The 22,322-nt window shown below is 36.2% G+C and overlaps 1 protein-coding gene across 12 annotated transcripts in view; it reads left to right on the top strand.

The window, feature by feature from the left end:
* PARD3 (par-3 family cell polarity regulator) overlaps positions 1-22,322 on the top strand; it is a 609,985-nt gene that overhangs the window by 465,978 nt on the left and 121,685 nt on the right. For all 12 annotated transcript variants that reach the window (XM_033105853.1, XM_033105850.1, XM_033105852.1 and 9 more), the window contains one exon: positions 4,678-4,920. In XM_033105853.1, the coding sequence (XP_032961744.1) occupies positions 4,678-4,920 (243 nt within the window). The remainder of the gene's footprint in view (positions 1-4,677; positions 4,921-22,322) is intronic.

The following is a 22,322-nucleotide window of genomic DNA, read 5'->3' as shown; positions in this document are numbered from 1 at the left end:
TTGCCTTTCCATTTAAATTTACAAATAATCGTGTCTGTATCTACAGGAATCTTGCTGAGATTTTTATAGGAGTTACATTAAACCTGTATATCACCTTGGAAAGAATTGACATTTTTTTTCTTTTTGAGTGAATCTTTTATTTTTATAAAGCATTTTAGAATTTATTTTTTAAGATATTTTTTTAATTTAAATTTTTTTTTCAGTTATAGTTGACATTCAGTATTATTTATATTAGTTTCAGGTGTACAGTGCAGTGTTTAGACATTTATATAATTTATGAAGTGATTCCTCCAATAAGTCTAGCACCCACCTGGCACAATACATAGTTATTACAATATTACTGACTATATTCCCTATACTGTACTTTACATCCCCATGACTATTTTGTAACTACCAATTTGTACTTCTTAATCCCTTCGCCTTTTTCACTCAGTCCCCAACCCCCATTCCATCTGGTAACCATCAGTTTGTTCCCTTTATCTGTAAGTCTGTTTCTGTTTTGTTTGTTCATTTATTTTATTTTTTAGATTCCACATATAAGTGAGATCATATGTTTTTGTCTTTCTGTGTGACTTATTTCACTTAGCATGATATTCTCTAGGTTCATCCATGTTGTTGCAAATGGTAAGATTTCATTCTTTTTTACGGTAGAGTAATACTCCATTGTATATATGTATCACATCTTCTTTACCCAATCTATTGATGGACATATCTTGGCTCTTGTAAATAACACTGCAGTGAACATAGGGGTGCATATATCTTTTCAAAGTAGTGTTTTGGATTTTTTCCGATAAATGGCCAGGAGTGAAATTTCTAGGTCATAAGGTAATTCTATTTTTATTTTTTTGAGGACCCACCAAACTGTTTGCAGTCCACCAACAGTGCATGAGGTTTCTCTTTTCTCCATCCACATCCTCATCTATACTTGTATTTTTATTTATTGATGATGGCCATTCTGACAATTGTGAGGTGATAGCTCATTGTGGTTTTAATTTGCATTTCTCTGATGATTAGTGACATTGAGCATCTTTTCATGTCTCTATTGGCCATGTGTGTGTCTTTTTTGGAGAAATGTCTATTTAGGGCCTCTGCCCATTTTTTAATTGGATTGTTTGGTTTTTTGGTGTTGAGTTGTATGAGTTCTTTATAAATTTTGGACATTAACCCCTTATCAGATGTATCATTGACAAATAATCTGCTCCCATTCAGTAAGATGTATTTTCATTTTGTTGACAGTTTCCTTTGCTGTGAAAAAAATTTTTTATTTTGATGTAGTCCCATTTATTTATTTTTTTATTTTGTTGTCTTTGCACAAGGAGATAAATCAGAAAAAAAAAATATTACTAAGGGCAATGTCGGACAGTTTACTGCCTATGTTTTCTTCCAGAGCTTTATGGTTTGGGTCTTACATTTAAGTCTTTAATCCATTTTGAGTTTATTCTTGTATATAGAGTAAGTAGGTGGTCCAGTTCCTTTTCTTTTTACTTCTTTTTTTTTTTTTTTTTGCATATATCTGTCTAGTTTTCCCAGCACCATTTATTGAACAGACTGTCTATACTCCATTGTATATTCTTGCCTCCTTTGTCATAAAGTAAATGACCGTATAGATATGACTTTATTTCTGGGCTCTCCATTCTGTTCTGTTGATGTATGTGTCTGTTTTTATGCCAATACCATGCTGTTTTGATTACTATGGCTTTGTATTATAGTTTGGTATCAGTTAGCATTATACCTCCAACTTCGTTTTTCTTTCTCAAGATTGCCATGGCTATTTAGAGTCTTTTATGGTTCATATAAATTTTGGATTATTTGTCCTAGTTCTGTGAAGAATGCCTTGGTATTTTAATAGGGATTGTATTGAATCTATAGGTTGCTTTGGTTAGTAGGGACATTGCAACTATATTAGTCTTCCTATCCATGAGCAGGGTATATGCTTCCATTTATTTGTGTCTTTAATTTATTTCTTGAATGTCTTATAATTTTTTGAGTACAGGTATTTTACCTCCTTGGTTAAATTGATTCCTAGGTATTTTATTTTTTGATGCAATTATAAATGGGATTGTTTTCTTCATTTCTCTTTCTGATAGTTCATTGATGTATAAAAACTCAAACAATTTCTGAATATTAATTTTGTATCCTGCTATTACTGAATTCGTATATTGGATATTAGTTCTAATAGTTTTTGGTGGATTTTTTTGGTACTCTGTATAGTATCATGTCTTCTGTAAATGATGAGTTTTACTTCTTCTTTTCCAATCTGCATGCTTTTTATTTCTTTTTCTTGTCTGATTGCTGTGGTTAGGACTTCCAGAAAATTCTTTACTATGTTGAGTCTTTCATCTATGATCACAGTATGTCTCTCTATTTTTTAGATCTTCTTTGATTTCTTTCATCAGCATTGTGTGATTTCCAGCATACAAGCCCTGGACTTGTTAGTTACATTTATATCTGTATATTTTTATACATTTCTGTAAACCAACCTTTAGTTTGTTTATATTTATGTATCTATACATTTCATTTTTAGTGATTATAAATGGCAGTATATTTTCATTTCAACTTCCATGTTCATTGCCAGCATATAGAAATTCAATGGATTTTTGTATGTTAATGTTGTATCCTGTTACCTTGCTGAACTTGCTTTTTAGTTTTAGAAGTTTTTGTAGCTTCCTTGGGATTTTCTATATAGATCATGGTGTCATCTACAAATAAAAATGGTTTTATTTCTTCCTTTTTAATCTGTATGCCATTTATTTCATTTTGTAGCTTATTGCATTGTCTAGAATTTCCAATGCTACATTGAATTACAGTGATGGGAACAGATCTCCTTACCTTTCTCCTAATCTTAAGGGAAGCATTCAGTCTTTCTCCATTATGTATGATGTTACCAATAGGCTTTTTTGTAGCTGCTCTTTATCAAGTTTAGGAAGTTAGATCTTCCATATTACTAGTTTTTTGAGAGTTTCTGTCATGGTGGGTGTGTAATTTTAGCAGATGCTTTGTCTTTCTCAATTTATATAAGCATGTGATTTTAATCTTTAGCCTATTAATATAGTAAATTACATTGATTTTTTTTTTAAAGATTTTTTTTACTGGGGAAGGGGAACAGTGTGTATTTCCAGGTTTTTATTGGAGAACAGTGTGTTTTTTTCCCAGGACCCATCAGCTCCAAGTCAAGTTGTTGTCCTTCAATCTTAGTTGTGGAGGGTGCAGCTCAGGTTCAAGACCAGTCACCGTTTTCAATCTTAGTTGCAGGGGGCACAGCCACCATCCCATGTGGGAGGCGAACCAGCAACCTTATGGTTAAGAGCAGGTATTCTAACCAACTGAGCCATCCAGCCTCCCACCAGGAGCTCAGTGGCAGCTCAGCTCAAGTTGTTTCAATCTAGTTGCGGAGGGCACAGCTCACAAGCCCATGTGGGAATCTAACCCGCAGTTCTGTTGCTCAGAGCTCGCGCTCTAACCAACTGAGCCATCTGCCACCCCCATTAATTGATTTTTGAATGTTGAACCAGGCTTACATTCCTGTATAAAACATCACTTGGTCATAGTTTGTTTTATATATTGCTAAATTCTATTTGCTAATATTTTGTTAAGGATTTTTATTCCTCTATTCATGAGGGATTTCAGTTTATAGTTTTCTTTTTTTGTTCTATCATCATCTCATTTTTGTATCTTTTCTGTATTCTTTTGAATATATATTTATATGTTATTTATGCAAGCAGTGGTCTATTTCAAATGTGAAAAAAGCAAACAACTGTGCAGTAAAATATTAAACTCAGTCTAAAACATTGTTTTATATAAATAAGACTTCATTTTTAAGTAAACATTTGCATTTGTAATTATTTTTTCCATTAAACATGATCAAAAATATTTTCCCCATCACACACCATCAAAAATCATCAAAATTCTATTTTTAGATAAATAAGATTGACTTAGAACATAAATTATGTCAATATATTATTGGTTGAAGAGGATTTTGTACTAACTAGCTTAATAAAATCTTAGGAAATATTTAAATACATCTTAAGCGAAAGTAGTTATTTAAGGTCAGTTCCTTAGTTATAGCACAGGCAACTTTTATTTCAGAATTTGATTGGATACATGCCTTCTTGTCGTTTATCTCAGGATTTGCCAGTTCTGTATACATCACATAAAATTGAAATTGGTGTCATTAAACTGAGATCTTTTTTTGCCATTAGTAAAGAATTATAGTGTGGATTCATATTTAGTTTCATAGTATGTTGAATGTGTATGTTATATTTATAATTAATAATATTTATAAATTATGCACCCACTCATGAATGTGTATATATACAGTATGTGTAACTTTAAAAAATTCACTTCTTGCCTTAAAAGATTTCATGAGTAAAACCCAAGTGAATGCCTAAAACTATCTTTTCCTGGTAAATTATTAAACCTAGTTAATAAATGCAAATTTAAATTAAGATGTAAATCATGACTATATGTTATTTACATGAATATAAGCTATCTGAAATGATTATTTTTGAACGTCCATGGCATTACCTTGACAATCTAAAATGAGTATAACATTTATACTATCAATTTTATTATAGTTGTATGAAATGAAATGTGTTTTACAACATATTTTGATGAATGTTTCTATATGCAGTTCTTAAAGCAGGCTTCTCTTATTTCAATTTTGTTACAATTTTACAGGATTCAAGCCAAAACTCGAGAATTTAGAGAGCGACAAGCTCGAGAACGTGACTATGCTGAAATCCAAGACTTTCATCGGACACTTGGCTGTGATGATGAGTTGATGTACGGGGCAATTTCGTCTTATGAGGGTTCCATGGCTCTCAACGCCAGACCTCAGAGCCCAAGAGAAGGACATATGATGGATGCTTTGTATGCCCAAGTAAAGAAGCCGCGGAATTCCAAATCTTCACCTGTAGACAGGTAGGCTCCAGGAGGAATCAGAGTATTGCTTCCAAATCGATTTTTATATAGTTTTTGACAAAGGAGTAGATTGTTCATCGGTCCTCACACCAGAACTGCCTTTTATTAATGGCCTTTTAAAAAGTCATTGTTTGTAAAAGTATTGAGTTTACGCGAATTGAAGCCTAAGGGAAGGAGGGAGCAACACAGGTTTTGATAGTTTTTCTAATGATTCCAACATATTTCATCCTTTTCTCAGGAATGTTCTTAAACTGGAGAACTAATCTTTCGTTTATAACTCAAACAAAAAGCGAATTTGAAATTATGGCTCTTCTGCTTAAGCCATATTTCCTTTTATTACTAGGAAATCCTCCAGTTGTGGTAATTAAATCGATGGGTAATGACATGATTTGTTCTAATTGTGATTTATTTAGAAGGACCACTTTTTTTGGTGACATGATTTAATATTATGAAAGAATTAGTGAATGAGATGTACAGTATAACCAATCTTCGACTTGCTTGTTAATAGCCACAGACCACAGGTCGGATTCTATATCAGCGTAGCACTAAATAGTGCAGTATGTTAATGGCTATATATTTCTTTCAAATTTTAGCTGAAACAATTTAAAAATAGATGTTTTCCCACCCCTTCCTCCATATAGGCAAACACTATATAAAGTTTGGTTCACGAGGAAAATAATACTCATTTCTTTTTATTTGAAACATATGCATGTTATTGTCATAAAAAATACGCTAATCCCATCACTTCTTATAATGATTTCTTGTCATTGTTGCTCTGCAAGGGAGCTGGGCTTTGAACATTAAAAATATCAAATTTCACTTAAAACTAGTGGTTCTCAAACTTTAGCATGCAACAGAATCACCTGGAGGACTTCTTTAAATACAGGTCGATTAACCCAGATTTTGATTCAGTCAGTCTGGAGTGGAGCCCGAGAATTTGCATTTCTAACAAGTCCCCATGTCTGATGCTAGTATGACTGGTATCCCTGCAAGACCAGAGACGTACTGGAATTATTTCATCTATAGCACCCATAAAATGTTACTGGCTGCTACATTTTGCTAGTCTATGTTTTAGTTATTTACTGCCTGCTATCCAACTATTTTTAGTAAAGGTTTGCAAATGAACAGTTAACCCTAGGCAAACCCATAAGGGAGCATTTTAAAGAACAGCAAAAGGAGAAGCAGATCATAAGGTAAAAAATTATAGTCAGATATTTGTTTTGTTGTTTCCTTTTTTTAGCTTTTTGTTGGCTTTTGTTTATTGTTTTGTGAAAAATCTACTTGATGTTGACTGTAATGAGAGAATAAGTTAACATAGGAGGCTTGTGGTTGATTTAAAACTCCTTTGGTGTGATCACCTAGAAAGTTCGTAGTACTTAGACTAACACAGATATATTGGGATTCAAGGACTAGGATTACTATCAGTGACGGTGACATTTTCTTAAAACATTTCTTACTGGGTTTTTGTCGCTTATAGAAGGTCAAATAGCATTTCAAGGCCATGACTGTCCCATTGAAAGTGTTTTCTTGGGAGAAAGGACAGTAGAAACTCTGGTGTTGCCAGTTTGTAACTTAGAAAAACTAAAAGAAAATTAGTTAATGTGTTATTGATCATTGATAAAAGCATTAATCATTTTCAGCACCTTTTATATCTCTTTTAAAAATCTAAAAAAACAGTGGATGTGCTTGTCGAAGTTGTTCGGATGGCTCAGAAGTGCCTCCTGACATGAGAGATGGTAGTCAGAAGCGATCTTTCTAGCTTCCCGAGGTCCAGAAATGGTTATTTAAACCGCAGGGCCCCCAAAAGTCTAAATCTCTCCTGAAGACTTGTGCCAATTTTCAAAAGGGCTTACCTGCTCCGAGCCCTGTCTGTGACTGGGCTCCAGCATCCTGCCTGCATCTCGACTGTGCGCCATGATGAACTCACCCTGACCTCAGCCCCCTCACTAATTTCCATCAAAAACTCACTCAGCATTGGAACATTGGGAAAAAAAGAAAAAACACTGAGCAGAACACTCCAGATAAGACTTAAGTCATGGGAATGAATCACAGCAAGCAGTGACCAGCTTAAAATCACATCCCAGACATCACTGTGTTCAGAAGCCCCCCTCAGCCTCACGCAGGCACAGCCTAGACATCGTCTATCAGGGATTGTACAGTTCTGTGCACTTGTGCCCCCAAACGATGATTGGACTAGAGCATTTCTAAGACACTTCCAACACACGAGAGAGATCATTTAGCTTTTTTAAAAAAGGATCACAGAAACCCAAGTTTAGTTTTTTGTAATTTTTTTGTGCAGAGTGTAAGATGCCCATTAAACAATGATATTACCAACCCCAAAAAGTTGGGACTTGTCGCACCTATGAAGTACCTCACCAACCAGGAACTGAATATGAATTTGACTTAGAAATAATGGCATCACCTTTTTTTTTTTTCCCCCAGAAAGAAAGCTATAGAGAAGTGTTTCTCAGACTTGATTAGTGTGGAGACACTTTTTAAAGGAAAGACAATCTCTTGATACTGCAGTACAGAATTAAATTGTTTTGATTATAGTGTTATTTAAATATGTATAAAAATAAAATAAGACTAAACTCCTGTTTACAGCCGTTATACAAATATAAAACCAAACATCTTTACAAATTAAACACAAACAAAACAGCAAAAGCATTATATTCAAATGAATAACATTAATTTAATGTGGCTGATAATTTTTTTTTTAATCTAAAAACTCTTGCACAAATCATGAATATGGTGGTGGCTGCTCCTTGGCAGGTTCATTTGAGTTTGTTTGCCTACCCCCACAAGCCACGGGCTGACTCAGTTCACCCTTCACTATTCTCAGATTTCTGCAGTTTTTTGCTTGTCTGTATCCAATGGTCTTTGGCCTGTATGCTGCATCGATACATCATTCATGCAGCAAGTCCACCTTGCTTGTATTATTTTGGATAGAAATGGAAGTGAACAGACAGTGAAAGTAGGATTTTTTGGTGCCTTCATATCTATAAACTTAAATTCAGACTGTGAAATACCACATTTATAAGATGGCCCATAATATGCTTCTATTAGCTCTTTAAAAAGAGCCATTCATTTGGGAACATAAAACTTGAAGAATATGAAGAATATACCCAATAAAGAAACTTCCATCAGCTAAGTAAATTTCACCAAAATCTGCAATAGGTGTGTGAAGAGCTTTACTATTCAAATTTTTGGATTTCATGGGAGTCCAGGCAGTCAGGTGACAGTCTGAAGATAGTCTGTTCTCTTTTCTTCCTTACTTAATAGAAACCTAATTTCGTTCTGGCTGCTAATGTGCCCAGCTAAAAATTTCAGTATCCCAGCCTCCCCTACAGTAAGAGGTGACCATGTAACATTGTTCTGACTAATGAGTTAGAAGCAGATGTAGGATGGGGCTTCCCACAAAACTAGTTTTTTCCTATGGATCTGACTCAGTTTATTCCTTTTGGCATTTCCCTTCTCCCTTCCTGGAACCTTCCTGGATGGGTGCTCCAAAGTGGGTGCATCTAGCCGCCCTGCGGATGAAGGCTGCATGGAGGAAGAGGGAAACAGCCTGGTTACAGTCCTGGCCTGCCTCCCCTCTGTTCCTTGTTGTCTGTGGAACTGAGCCCCTTGCTTGTTTCAGTCAGCTTCCATCAGGCTTCCGTTCCATGGAGCCAGTACCATTCTGAGGGGAGCGAATCATGCACACAGGAGCCCAAAGGGAATCATTCTTTTCAGAACATAGTGGAGAAGTATCCCCTGGTCAAAGCATTTCCGCAGTATTTTTTAAAATTAAGCAATGTACGAAAATCTCGATTGTTGCTCAGTTAGCACTTCCACCTTTCATTTTATTTAGCCTCCATTTAAAGAAATGCTATCCATCAAATGTTTGCTAGCATGGATCCTTAACCCTGATATACTACTGTCTGCAGGCAACTCCTACCACTAGCAACAATTCTGCAGTAAAGTAGGAGGAAGTCGAATATAATGTACAAGAGCATCAGCTATGGAGGCACACGGCCGGAGTTTGATTCTGGGCTCTTCACCATCAGCTGTGTAAACTCTATGCTTCATTTTCCTCATCTGCAAAATGGGAATAACAGTGGTAGTTACCTCATTAGCCTTTGGGAGGACTAAGTCTGTTAGCACATATAAAGCACTTAGCACTGTGCCTGGTCCACCGTAAGCACTATTTAAGTCTTTGATGTTGCTATTGTTAGTTAGAAAATGAGTGGTTACTCTCAGGAAAGCACAGCATCCCCACCTGGATGCAGAAACAAGCAAGGAACAAAATTGAAATGAATGCAGTTAGGTTTTATTCCTTATATTTAGCATGCATATAAAAGTGCGGGGATGCAATTGTGCTGATGCCTCTTCAGTCATTAAATAGCTTGGTCTCTAAGTATTTGCCATCAATCACATCGTATGATGAACAGTTTCTCTTTAAATTAGGACTTACTGAGTTCAGTATGAGACACTCCAGATTGTTTCTACAGTATAAATACTTGGAATAAAAGAAAGTACCGACTACTGTAAAATGGCTTACTTGAGCGTGAGTAGTGGGTAGTGGTGTCAAAACGTGATCTCCCAATCGATTTCAGTCTGTCCTTTTGACAGTTCGAAGGTCTCCATTTTGTACTTTTATGAAAGTCTTTGAAGCTCTTTATGTTCTACTTTCATGAAATTCTTGTTGATTCCAAGCTTGTGATGCTTCATGGAAATAATGGAAACTTGAACTTCTCAAACTTTGTCTAAAATTTTGACATTTCTATTTATATCATTGTCTCCAGGCAGGCAGGCAGGAATCGTGAGTTTAAAAAAAATAAAATTAAATTTATTGGGGTAGCATTGGTTAATAACATATAAATTTCATGTGTACACTTTTATAATACAACATCTGTATACGCCATCGGGTGCTCACCACCTGAAGTCTAGTCTCCTTCCATCGCCATATATTTGACTCCCTTTATCCTCTTCATCCTCCCCCACCCCCTTCCCATCTGGTAACCACCATTCTGTTGTCTGTATCTGTGAGTTTGTTTGTTCAGTCATTGTTTTTGTTTTTATCCCACATATGAGTGAAATTATATGGTTCTTGTCCTTTTCCATCTGTCTTATTTCATTTAGCATGAATGGATAGATCCATTCATATTTTTGCAAATGGCAATATTTCATCTTTTTTCTGGCTGAGTAGTATTCATTTCTCTCTCTCTCTCATATATATATATATACAGTATCTTCTTTATCTAATTACCAGTTGAAGGACACTTAGGTTGTTTCCATGTCTTTCTATTGTGAATAATGCTGCAATGAACATAGGAGTACATACATTTTTGCAATCGTGTTTTCAAATTTTTCAGGTAGATACCGAAAAGAGGCATTGCTGGGTCATATGGTGTCTCTATTCCTAATATTTTGAGGACGCTGCATACTGTTTTCCATAGTGGCTGCATCAATTTACCTTTCCACTAGCAGTATTTGAGGGTTCCCTTTTTTCCAAATCCTTTCCAATAGTTGTTATTTCTTCTCTTATTGATAATAGCCATTCTAACAGGTGTGAGGTGGTATTTCATTAAGCTTTGATTTGCATTTCCCTTAGAACTAGTGATGTTGAGCATTTTTTTTGTATACCTGTAGGCCATCTGTATGTCTTCTTTGGAAAAGTGTCTATTCAGGTCTTCTGCCCATTTTTAAAATTGGCTTGTTTGTTTTATTTATCATTGAGTTGTATAAGTTCTTTATATATTTTGGATATTAGTCCCTTACTGGAAGTATCAATTGTAAGTATTTTCTCCATTCAGTTGGTTGGCTTTTTGTTTTGTTGATAGTTTCTTTTGCTGTGCAGCTTTTTAGTTTGATGTAGTCAATTTGCTTATTTCTGCTTTTACTTCCTTTGCTTTCGGGGTAAAGTTCACAAAACTTCCTCTGAGAGCAAGGTCCATAAGTTTAGTGCCTATGTTTTCTTCTATTTATTTTATTGTTTCAGTTCTTATATTCAAGTTTTTAATCCATTTTTAGCTAATTTCTGTGAATGGCGTTAGATAGAAATCTAGTTTCTGTTGCATGTGGCTTTCCAGTTTTCTTTCCCAACACCATTTATTGAAGAGGCTTTCCTTTCTCCATTGTATATTTTGGCTGCTTTGTCGAAATTAGTTGCCCACGTATGTGTAGGTTTATTTCTGGGCTCTTAATTCTGTTCCCTGGTGAATTCTACCAAAAGATTTAATACCTATCCTTCTCAAGCTCTTCCAAAAAACTGAAGAAGAGGCAATACTTCCCAACTCATTTTACGAGGCTAACATTACCCTGATACCAAAACCTGGCAAAGACGACACACAAAACAGAAAATTACAGGCCAATATCATAAACATAGATCAAAAGTCCTAAACGAAATATTAGAAATTCAATACGACAATACATTAAAAGGTTAATACATCACAATCAAGTGGGGTTTATTCCAAGGATGCAGGGGTAGTTCAACATATCTAAATCAATGTGATACACCACATAAAAGATACAAATCATATGATCATATTAATAGTTGAAGAAAAGGCATGTGACAAGATAAAACAATCCATTTATGATTAAAACACTCAAAATATGTTTAGAAGGAAAGTACCTTAACATAATAAAGGCCATATACGAGAAACCCTCAGCTAATATCATACTTAATTATGAAAAACTGAAAGTTTTTCCTCTAAAATCAGGAACAAAACAGGATGCCCACTCTTGCCAGTATTATTCAACCTAGTAGTGGAAGTCTAGCAAAAGTAATCAGTTAAGAAAAAGAAATAAAATGTATCCAAATTGGGAATGAAGAAGTAAAACTGTCACTATTTACAAATGACATAATTCTATATATAGAAATCCCTAAAGACTACCAAAAGACTATTAGAAGCAATAAACAAATACAGTAAAGTTGCAGGATACAAAATCAATGTACAAAAATCCATTGTACCAACAATGTACCTATATACCAACAATGAAATAGAAAAAGAAAACAATCCCATTTACAGTTGCAACAAAAATGGATAAAATAGCTAAGAAAAAAACTTAACAAATGAAGTGAAACATCTATATACTTTTTACTAGAAGACTCTGTAGTGAAAGAAATTGAAGAAGACACAAAGAAATGGAAAGACATTTCATATTCATGGATTGGAGGAATCTACATAGTTAAATTAAATGGCCATATTACCTAAAGCAATGTAAAGATTTAATGCAATCCCCATCAAAATGCCAATGGCACTTTTCACAGAAATAGAAAAAAAAGGCCTCAGATTTGAATGGAATCACAAAAGACTCTGAGTAGCCAAAGCAATCCTGACAAAAAAGAACAAAGCTGGAGGCACCACACTTCCCGACTTCAAACTATATTACAAAGTTACAATAATCAAAACAGTATGGCATTGGCAGGAATCATGATCTTAAGAACTCTCACAGACTGTTTTTTAGAACAGTGATTTTTAAACATTTTAACACTTGTACAAAGGACCTGGAGTCCTTCTCGCAAATGTAGTTTTGTTGACCTCCCCTCATAAGTATTCTGACTCAGTAGAACTGGTTTGGGACTGAGAACCCACATTTTCAACAAGCACCTCAGTTGACTAATGCAACCAGTTCATACACCCTTTGAAAAGCACTATTCTCAGGCTAATGAAAAAACAAATTGGAACTCCAGTATAAGTTACTTTATTAAGGTCTCTTAACAGTGAAACTGTGGAATAATTTATAATTTCCATACTGGACACAGTTTTATCTTGACATTCATAAATTTCCATTGTTCACATACTTGAATAATTATTTTATTTAAAAGGTCAACCTACAGGTGTGGTATTTCTAAACTTTATTCAGTGTTTTTTGACAACCAAAATGTTTCTTTTCATGTAAGGTATACAATTTTAATTTGAAAGCATAATATACTCTGAATTCTAAGAAATAATGAAATGCTGGTCAACATATTTTTTTTTTAACTTGAGGACACCATGTAATTCATATTTTTATATCCAGATTCTCGAATCTGTAGTTAAAACTCCACAGAGAGACAGGTCTAATAGACATTTGCTGACTGTCACTATGCAATCATTTGCCACCAAGAGTGCATTGTACTCAAATATAATTGAAGTAAAATAGGTACTGTGCTGCTATAAATCTAAATAGCAGGAAAATAGTAGGCTAGACTCCCCCAGCTTGCTGAGGACACCTTAATGGAAAAATAAATGCCATAATCATATGCTTCTTGCATGCATTTTACCACTAGAGAGAAAATGTCGATTTTAAAAGAAAAGACCTTTGTGAACTTGTTTTTCCCCCATTAAAACTGGAATCCAGCTGTGTCAAAAGGAAGTCTGGCAAACACAGCACAAAACTAATTTTCTTAGATACAGGCAGTTATTAAACATGTGCTCTTTTAAAAATGTTGGGCCATATAACTAAGTTGTATTTGCTATTCAGAAAGTCAAATGCCACTTGATTTACTTTATTTCCTTGGTATTGTTTATCTCCGCTTTTCTTGGAATGTGAGAAAGTAATTCTCAAATGTAATGAATCTCGTTGTCATAAGAGTCTTGCAAGTTGGTGCCATTGCCAATGAACGTGCTCTAGCTACCTCACCTCATCTCAGTGTCTTGAGCTATTCATTTCTGACCACGGCCAGCTCTCGGCACATCAGCAAATGTTCCAAACTTGGTCGTTCCCTGCCACATGCCTCTCCTTTCCACACCTCCCACCCACCTACATCTCCCTACTTGCTACAGACCAGCTTTCCTTGTTCCAGACCAGCTCTGTGAATACTCTGCCCGTTCTCATCCCAACCCCCGCAAGCAGCCTGCTCTGTCAGTCTTCTCTTAGTCCCTTCTTCAGCCTGTGCCTCTGCTGGCACTTCCGCATCGCTGGTAAACATGCTAATGTCTTTGTCATCTGTTTTTAAAAAAAACAACTCTGTTTTAGCCTCGAGCTATTTTCTCCCCTTTTTCTCCTCTTCACTTATAATCCAAACTTCTTGAAAGATTAATCTAGATTTCTTATGGACTGCTGTATCTTCTTTCTCCTATCTTGTTCACTAAATGTGGTAGGCAGAATAATAGTTCCCCAAAGATATGTGATGTCTTATAGCAAAAGGACATTGTACATCTGATGAAGGTAAGGATCTTAAAATAGGGAAATTTTCCTGGGAAAGACAGATGAGCCCAGTGTAGTCTTTGTCAGTGAAGGAGAGGGCAGGAGACTCAAAGTCAGAGAGAGATGGGAAGATTCTAGGCTGCTAGCTTTGAGACTAGGAATGCAAGTCGAATCTAGAAGCCAGAAAAGGCAAGGAAACAGATTCTCTTCTAGCGCTTCCAGAAGGAACTGTCAACTGATTTTGGCCCAGTGAAAGCCATTTTAGACTTTTGACCCCCCCAGAGCTAAAATAAAGTTATGTTATCTTAAGGCAGTAAGTTTGTGGGAATTGGTGACAGCAGCCATTTGTATTAGTTCCCTAATGCACTCCTAGATTCCTGATTCAATAAACACTTCCGTTCTTTCCATTTTGGATCATTCTGGGGCATTTCTAAAACTGTGCTCTTCTTTGTACTATCTCTTCCTTCCTCCTTCCTTACTGATTATTTCTTAACAGTCTCTTTAAAGATTCTCTTCCACTTGCCCTTGAATTTTGGATTCCCTGGGAAAATAGCTATGTACCACTGATTCCCTGGAGGTTATTTTTGGGTAAAGTTCTAACTACCATGCGGCACCGGGTGATGCATAGTCTGCACTAGCCCAGCCCTCTCCTTGAAGCCCCAGATTCTTGGACCTAAGTGCCAGCTGGGAAGGCATGCTTCCTGTGTCTCTCAGGCACCCAAACCCAAACTTTCCCAAACCAAATTCATCACTTTTCATTCCAAACCTCCTAGAGTTTCATGGGCCTAATCTCGGAGAATGCTGTCACCACCCACACATCTGCTGAAGCCATAAGCCTTTCTTTTGCATCCAGCCTCCCTCCCCCACACTCGTCAAGTACAAGGCCTACCGATTTTACATTCTAAATCACTCCAAATCTTTTCTCTCCTTCTGTACCACTGCACATGGATACTGGCAGTAGCCTCCTAACTCTCCTCCCTGCTTCCAGCCTTGTTCTCCTCAAATCCCTTCTTTACCCAGTAGCTGAAATTTCTTATCTAAGATAAAAATGATAACTCATTCACTTGTTTAAAATTATTCTGTGGAGGCTTATCGTCTCCAGAGCACAGTCTAAGCCCTCAGCATGGTTATCTATGGGCCTCTAAGACCTCCCTTTTTAGCCTCATCCCTAATTATAAGAGACTGTGTGTCATACTGGTTCACATCATCCTATCCTAAGAGAGGAGAAGTCTTAAAGTATAAATCCAACTTCATCTAATACATGCGTGAATTAAGTGGCTCTTGGGTGTTATATGTTCTGCAAATGTTAAATTTTGGTGAGTGAAAACAAGCAATCACCATCCATTAAGCTATCCTAATATAGTTAGAGATGCAGCAATTACATTAAGGCTGAGGTGACATAACAAACCAACAAATGAAATCTTGAAAGTAATGAAGCCATAAATAAGGTCATGGCTAATTTTAAAGCCTTCTTGTTTAATTCTTTTTGTTGATTAACATTGCCTGAAACCACAATTTGTTTGTAGAAGTACTGTGGAATGGGGTTGTTTATGTATATATTATTTTAGCCTTAGAGAAAGTTTAAATATTCTGTAGAAATATGAGGATAAGCAAAATGTATTTCAGACCTTGATAGTAGTTATCAAGCAAATCGTTTTCCAGCAGAGTGTGTTCGTTTTTGATGTACTGTCTTTTCCTTGGCGGGGCACCGGAATTTTGGGTCTTTGCTGATGAGCTGGCCACACTGTGGTCAAAATCTCCTTGAGCTGCTTGGTATTTTGTTAGATTTTCTCCTTCTAACAGAATCTCCAAGATCCTGTTTTACCAGAAGTTTGGCGTGATAACTCATCTTATTATCTGACCCACCCTCCTAGTTCTCCTGTCAGACAGTCCAAACCCATGGATTCAAGTACCAATCTTACTGGTATTTAGTGGTCTTATGTTGGTGTTATTTTCCTTCTTACTCCTGGACAAGGATGAAATATCAATCAACTATTAATATAAATTCATGAGGATTTATATGAAACCCTGTTGTGAGATGCATTTTCAACTGCTTGGGAGACTTTATCAAGACTTGAATCCAAAATCCATTTTTAAATTAACTTCCCAGATGTTTTAGAGATTTTCTTTGGGCACCACAAGCCCTCAGTGTAGATAACTACTTTTTTAATAATCTTTTTTGGGGTGACCGGTTAGCTCAGTTGGTTGGAGTGTGGTGCTAGTAGCACCAAGGTTGCCGGTTTGATCCCTGAATGGGGCCCTGTGAGCTGTGCCCTCCTTAAAAAAAATAATAAAAAATAAAAATAAAGAATGCCATCCACTCCTATTTTTAAAAAATAATCTTTTTTGTTTTTAAAATACAGTTGACATACAATATTATATAAGTTTCAGGTGTACAATATAGTGATTAGACATTTATATAACTGATTAGGTGATCACCCTGATAAATCTAGTACCTATCTGATAACATACGTAATTATTATAATATTACTGACTCTATTCCCCGTGCTATACTCTGCATTGTAACTCCTAATTTGTACTTCTTAATCCCCTCTACCCTTTCACCCATCTCTTCCAACCCCATCCTCAATCCAGCAACCATTGAAATGCTCTCTGTATCTATGAGCTTGTTTCTGTTTTGTTTGTTCATTTATCCTGTTTTCTAGACTCTACATATAAGTGAGATCATATGACATTTGTCTTTCTCTGACTTACTCCACTCAGCACAACACCCTCTAGGTCCATCCATGTTGTTGCAGATGACAAGATTTTATTCGTTTTATGGCTGAGTAATACTGCATTGTGTGTATGTAGCACTCCTTTTTTTATCCATTCATCCATTGGTGGATACTCAGGCTGCCTCTCCGTATGTCCATGGCGCTTTTCGAGCTGCTACTCCAGCACTGGAGCTCAGAGTGAGTCTGTCAGCGAGTAAGTCCATGTGTGGTCCCTTTAACAGGAACACCTAGGACTCCAGATGCCCTCTGTCTCACTCAGTCTCTATGCCACAGTCTCCATGGGTTTTCACAGTCAGAACTTGTGGGGACTTCTTTTCTTGGTACTGGAACCCTGGGCTGGGGAGCCCGGTGTGAGGTTGGGATTCCTCACTGTTCAGAGGGGACCTCCACAGCCAAGATATCCCTCCCGATTTTTAATGATCACACATCAGTGTGGGACCAGCCCGTTCCTCATCTCTGCTTCTACCAGTCTTGACATGGCTTCTTCTGTATGTCCTTATTTAGAGGACTCCTGTTCAGCTAGACTTCAGGCGATTCTCAATGATGGTTTTTCTGTAGTTCAGTTGTCATTTTGAGGTGGTTCTGGGAGGAGGCGAGTACAGTATTTGCCTACTCTGCCATCTCGTCCAGAAGCCTCACATAAGTCATGTTGAATACTGCCTGGCACATAAAAAGAGTTCAGTAGGCATGGTGTTGTTGTTGTTATTATTATTCCACCGCCACCTTCACCACCAAGCTCATCTATATTCTTGAGTTCTAGGACACTGAGAAGCTAAATTTTGCCGCATAAATTGTTTTTGCATGAGTATGACATATGATGATTCTGTATTTTTTTAGTATCTTTCGTGTGTAAAAACCTATTTTAGGCTTTTCAACTTTTTATTTTGATGCTATAGTCAATGTCTGCAGCTTTTTACCTTAGATACTGGTGCTAAAATGTGCACTGCTGCAGACATTTGATTACCTTCTGTAATTAGGAAGCAATGTAGTCTGCAGAAATTTGGTGTAGTGCTTAGCTTGAATAGCCACAGATTCTCTTCCAGAATGGGAGACTAAGGCTTGTGATATGAGAGGACATGAATGAAGATGGTGCAGGCCTGGGGCTGGAGTCAGGTCTCCCTCAGCCTGGGATGCAGCCGGTGGATGTTCCCACCTTTGGAGGGACTATTTACTGCTTCCCTCTGGGAAGCACAAGGTGAAATAATAAGGCCATTTTAAATAGCTCTGTGATATATTAAAATAAAAACTACTCTGTAATTGCATAACATTAGTATTAAACATTAGTATTATAAATGCCTTGTATTCATTATATGGTAATTAATTAAAATAAGGTCCAATGTTAATAAATATTTAGTGTAGAGTGTTATTGATGTTTTATTTATGGTAAACGAGAAATGTCTCAAGTGATTTTTTTTTTTTTTAGTTCCCAGCTTAGAAATGATAAATGAAATATTGAAAAAGGCTAGATTTTTCTCTTCTATGATATGTCTTTTCCTGGCACATTTTGTCCTTTTACCTAGGATCAACTATATACATACCTCACAAAATGATGTCTCATTATACTCAAGGATAGCTAATGCCTGTCAAGGAATAAATGAATGCGTTTGGGTTTTAATTAGCTAGGTGTGATTTAAAGGTTGCTGAAATCAAAAAGGCTTCTTCATTTTTCATCAATAATCACTTACCTTAATATTTCATTAGAACCTGCTGATTTGCAGACCTCCTTCTGGGCTTTGATTCATTATGACTGCAGACATAATTTAACTTTCCGACTTTTTCCATTCTGTATTATATTCTTTCATCTCCGAGATACTGCTAAGATGTTTCCAGTATTCACAGGGTTGCTAATTGATCCAACTTTTTTTAAACTGTACTTAAAGCTAAGAGTTCTAGGCTGTGGAAAGCTCTGTGTGTGTGTGTGTGTGTGTATGTGTGTGTGTGTTTAGGCAGTTTTCTTTCATCATGCGAACAGCTGGTCATAACATGCACATTTTCTGTTTCATATGTTCTAAGAATAAGGACTGACTTATACGCAAAAGTCAGGAAGTAAATAGCTGGGACACGTTCTTAGACTATGCCATGAATCTGAAAGAACAAAGCATCTTACGTGTGGCATACTCAGCAGATGAGATCACTGTCTGCATGGACCTTACTTTCAGAACCCCTCTCTGGTTGCTTTAGATGCAGACTCACACTTGGCCTCGGATGCATAGCCTGTCTGTGTATCTTCAGGTAGCAGCACTGTCCCAGGCTTCTGTGCTGCCACCTAGGGAGCACTGCTCTGTCATAGTGCAGCTGAGAGCCTGGCCCTCGTGTTAATGTGAGGTGTGTGCAGCACAGAGTCATCCCTCTTCCGAAATTGTCCACTGACTGTATGTGAACAATCACAACCAGAATCAGCCCTAACAGGATGGGGAATCTGATTGCAACCTCTTCAAAACCAAAATTCCAAGCACCTCTCCTTAAACGCATGGATAGGTTGGTGTGTTTTGTTTTGTTTTGTTTTGTTTTAGAAGCAATTAATCTAGAACATGGAAAGATACCCAGTACAGACTGAAATTCTGACAGCTAATGTTGGCAATGACAAAAATAAATGGATGAATAGATAGATATTTTCATTTTTTCAAGATTAGTTATGAAATACCGTATTTGTCTTCTACAACCATGTTAAGCAATTTGTATAAAGTACATACTGTTAACTTTCACTAGCTATACCAGTGTTGATGCTAAATTGCTAAATGTTAAGAAATAAAATTTGTGCCCTTAAAAATTTGGAAAATGTGTATGTGTGCAGAATTAGAAATATTTTCATTGCACTGGAACCTTTCTTACCTTTTTAATATTTCCAAGAAAACTTACTGCTAACTTTCCTCATGTCTGAGATTTCTATTCCAGAAACATGTCTAAAAAAATTAATGAACCACCAGTAGATATATAAATATCTACTTACAGAGAATTAAAAGAGCACTTAGTGTAAGGAAATATTAGCTACCGTTAAAAATTGTTAGTCCTTGTTCACCACAACTACCCTTTACATTTTGCTTAGCTTTGGAATGTGTGTTGATAACTCCTCCCATAAAATATGTACTTTATTGTTTCATATTGAAGTTACCATGACTTGCTTTCCGTGATTACTTGTTTCAATAATTCGATTCTTTGCTTATGATACTCTTCGGGATTCTGGGGATAAGTTTTAAGATAAGAGTATATATTATCCCTTTACTGGACTTTTCCTTTATCTTTGTGATCGTCTCGACAGTCTCCATTCCACATGCGGAGCAAGTGCATCCAGGTGACACAGTAGACCCAGGTGGCTTTACATTCACATCTTGATTCTGCCACTTACTTGGATGTTTGGCACATTATGTAACTTCTGTGAGCCTCATTAAATTCATCTGTATTTAAAATTTTTGTCCCATTGTTAGACCATATGTCAGCTGTGTCTTGACTTTTGTATGTAGAAAATATGTTCTTTATAAGCATGCTTCATGATTTGTGTTAGAAGCTGCTGAGGCTAAAAGAGAAATACAGATTCAGTCTCTGATAGTAAAGCTCTTCCAGTCTTTTGGGAGAACAACAGACGGACTTAAATAACACAACCAGTTTTATTGACCATGCTGTTTATTTTAATAGCTAGACCAGAATGGTTTGATTGACTTTTTAAAATCTGGTATGTTTTTTACCATATGGACAAGGCCATATCTAGGGTGCCAAGCTAATAAGCCTTCTTTCCTTTGCCAGTGAACCATGAAAGTTGTTAGCGAAATGTTTTATTTCGAATTGATCCATTTTCCAAGCTCTGGGTGATATAAACACCCATCTTAAGAGATAAAATACAGATTATCATTCATCAGTTGCTGGAAATTTGTTGCACCAAAGGACTATAGGCAACCAGTATGTGAAATGATCTAGAAAGGAATGTATACAGTATGCTTGGAGGTGCCTAAAAGTTTTATAAAACTACCCTAAATCAGGGTAGTTGCTATAATGTGGCTATACAGTACAGGTTGCTTTCATTAAATGGTGTTGTAACGCTTGAAGAATTTAAAACCCCACCAGCCCAGATAGGAACAACTTATGTGAAAAAAATAACTTCCAGGGAACAATAAGATGAAAAATTTCAGGCACTCTTACAGTGCCAGAAATTGGGCCCATTCTCCCCAGCTGGAGGAAAAGACCTCATGGAATATATTGGCTGAGCACACTGGATATTGATTCAGTCAAGAAGGGCCACATCTTGGAAATGGGTCTAAATTAGGCCTTAGCATGAAGGCTATTCTGAACCCGACCTAAAAGAGATTAAAAGCAACATAAAAATAACAAACAATCAGGCAGTAATTTAATGCCCTGCCAGGAAAGTTCCAACACTCTTAAAAATACAACAAGACCTAGCCTGAACATCATAAAATTCAAAGTATCTGGCATCCAATGAAAAATTATCAGACATAAGAAGAAGAAAATGTGATCCACAACCAGGAGAAATAAGTCAATAGAAAAGATTCAGAAAGGATGATGATGATGGAAAAAGAGGAAAAGGGACTTTTTAGAAGCTACTTTAGATTCAGTGTATATGCTAAAAGATGTAAAGGAAAACACAAACAGGAGGAGAGAAATTAAAGGTACAAATACTTTGTATCAAGGAGGGTAAGAATGCAATGAATACTTAAGAACGGATTAGATTAGAAGACAACCTAATACTGTTATATAATTTGATTGTTATACGCAGGAATTAGTGGTATTCTGATTCAGAATGATTTGTCTCCTGAGGCCTTTATAAAATGAAAAAACAGACAGTCATCCTACTTTAAACCTTGACTGTTTAAAAAAATATGTTACTTCTAAGTGATAAAGTTGCATATATATACATATACATATATATATATATATATATATATATATATGTATATGTATATATATGTATTCCCCCACCTCCACCCCTTGGTAAATTTCTTAAGCCAGTGACCATGATATATCCTCCTACTGATACTGTTGGATTCCAGTCCAGGTATCAGAAGGAAACAAAGAGTGTAGGTTATTTTGAGACCCTTCAACATCTCCACTCTTATCTATTTTTTCCTGTGCAGATATTCAGACACTACTGGGCGCTATGTTTAACTAGACACAACATTTTGCTGATTTCCTTTAAATGTTCCTGAGTAAAAAACACATTATTCCTTAATCAGCTTCTTTTGAGATGTCTGTTTACACTAAACAACATCCTATCCAATTAGTTTCAGATTCTAAGCAAAAGCTCTGACAATTAAACATTGTCTGCTGGAGCATCTTGTTAGTGTACCTCAGTATTGAAGTTGAGGTGCAGTAGAAACAATATTAAGTTTATTAGCACAATTATCAACTTAATTGATCAGCCACATCAAAGGACCGTATACTGATGTAAGAATTTTTTTCTGTCCGACTGAAACGCTGTGTATTTGGAAAACTTAACACCTCTATTTCCTCATCTGTAAACATGAAATAACTATATACAAATAAATAATAGTAGTCACTGTCTTGTAGGATTGTATGGATAAATGAGATAATATAGAT

This window comes from Rhinolophus ferrumequinum, chromosome 5 (assembly GCF_004115265.2).
Source record: "Rhinolophus ferrumequinum isolate MPI-CBG mRhiFer1 chromosome 5, mRhiFer1_v1.p, whole genome shotgun sequence".
Lineage (NCBI taxonomy): Eukaryota > Metazoa > Chordata > Mammalia > Chiroptera > Rhinolophidae > Rhinolophus > Rhinolophus ferrumequinum.
Note: the sequence above shows the minus strand (reverse complement) of the source record. Positions and strands in the feature narration are given on the sequence as shown.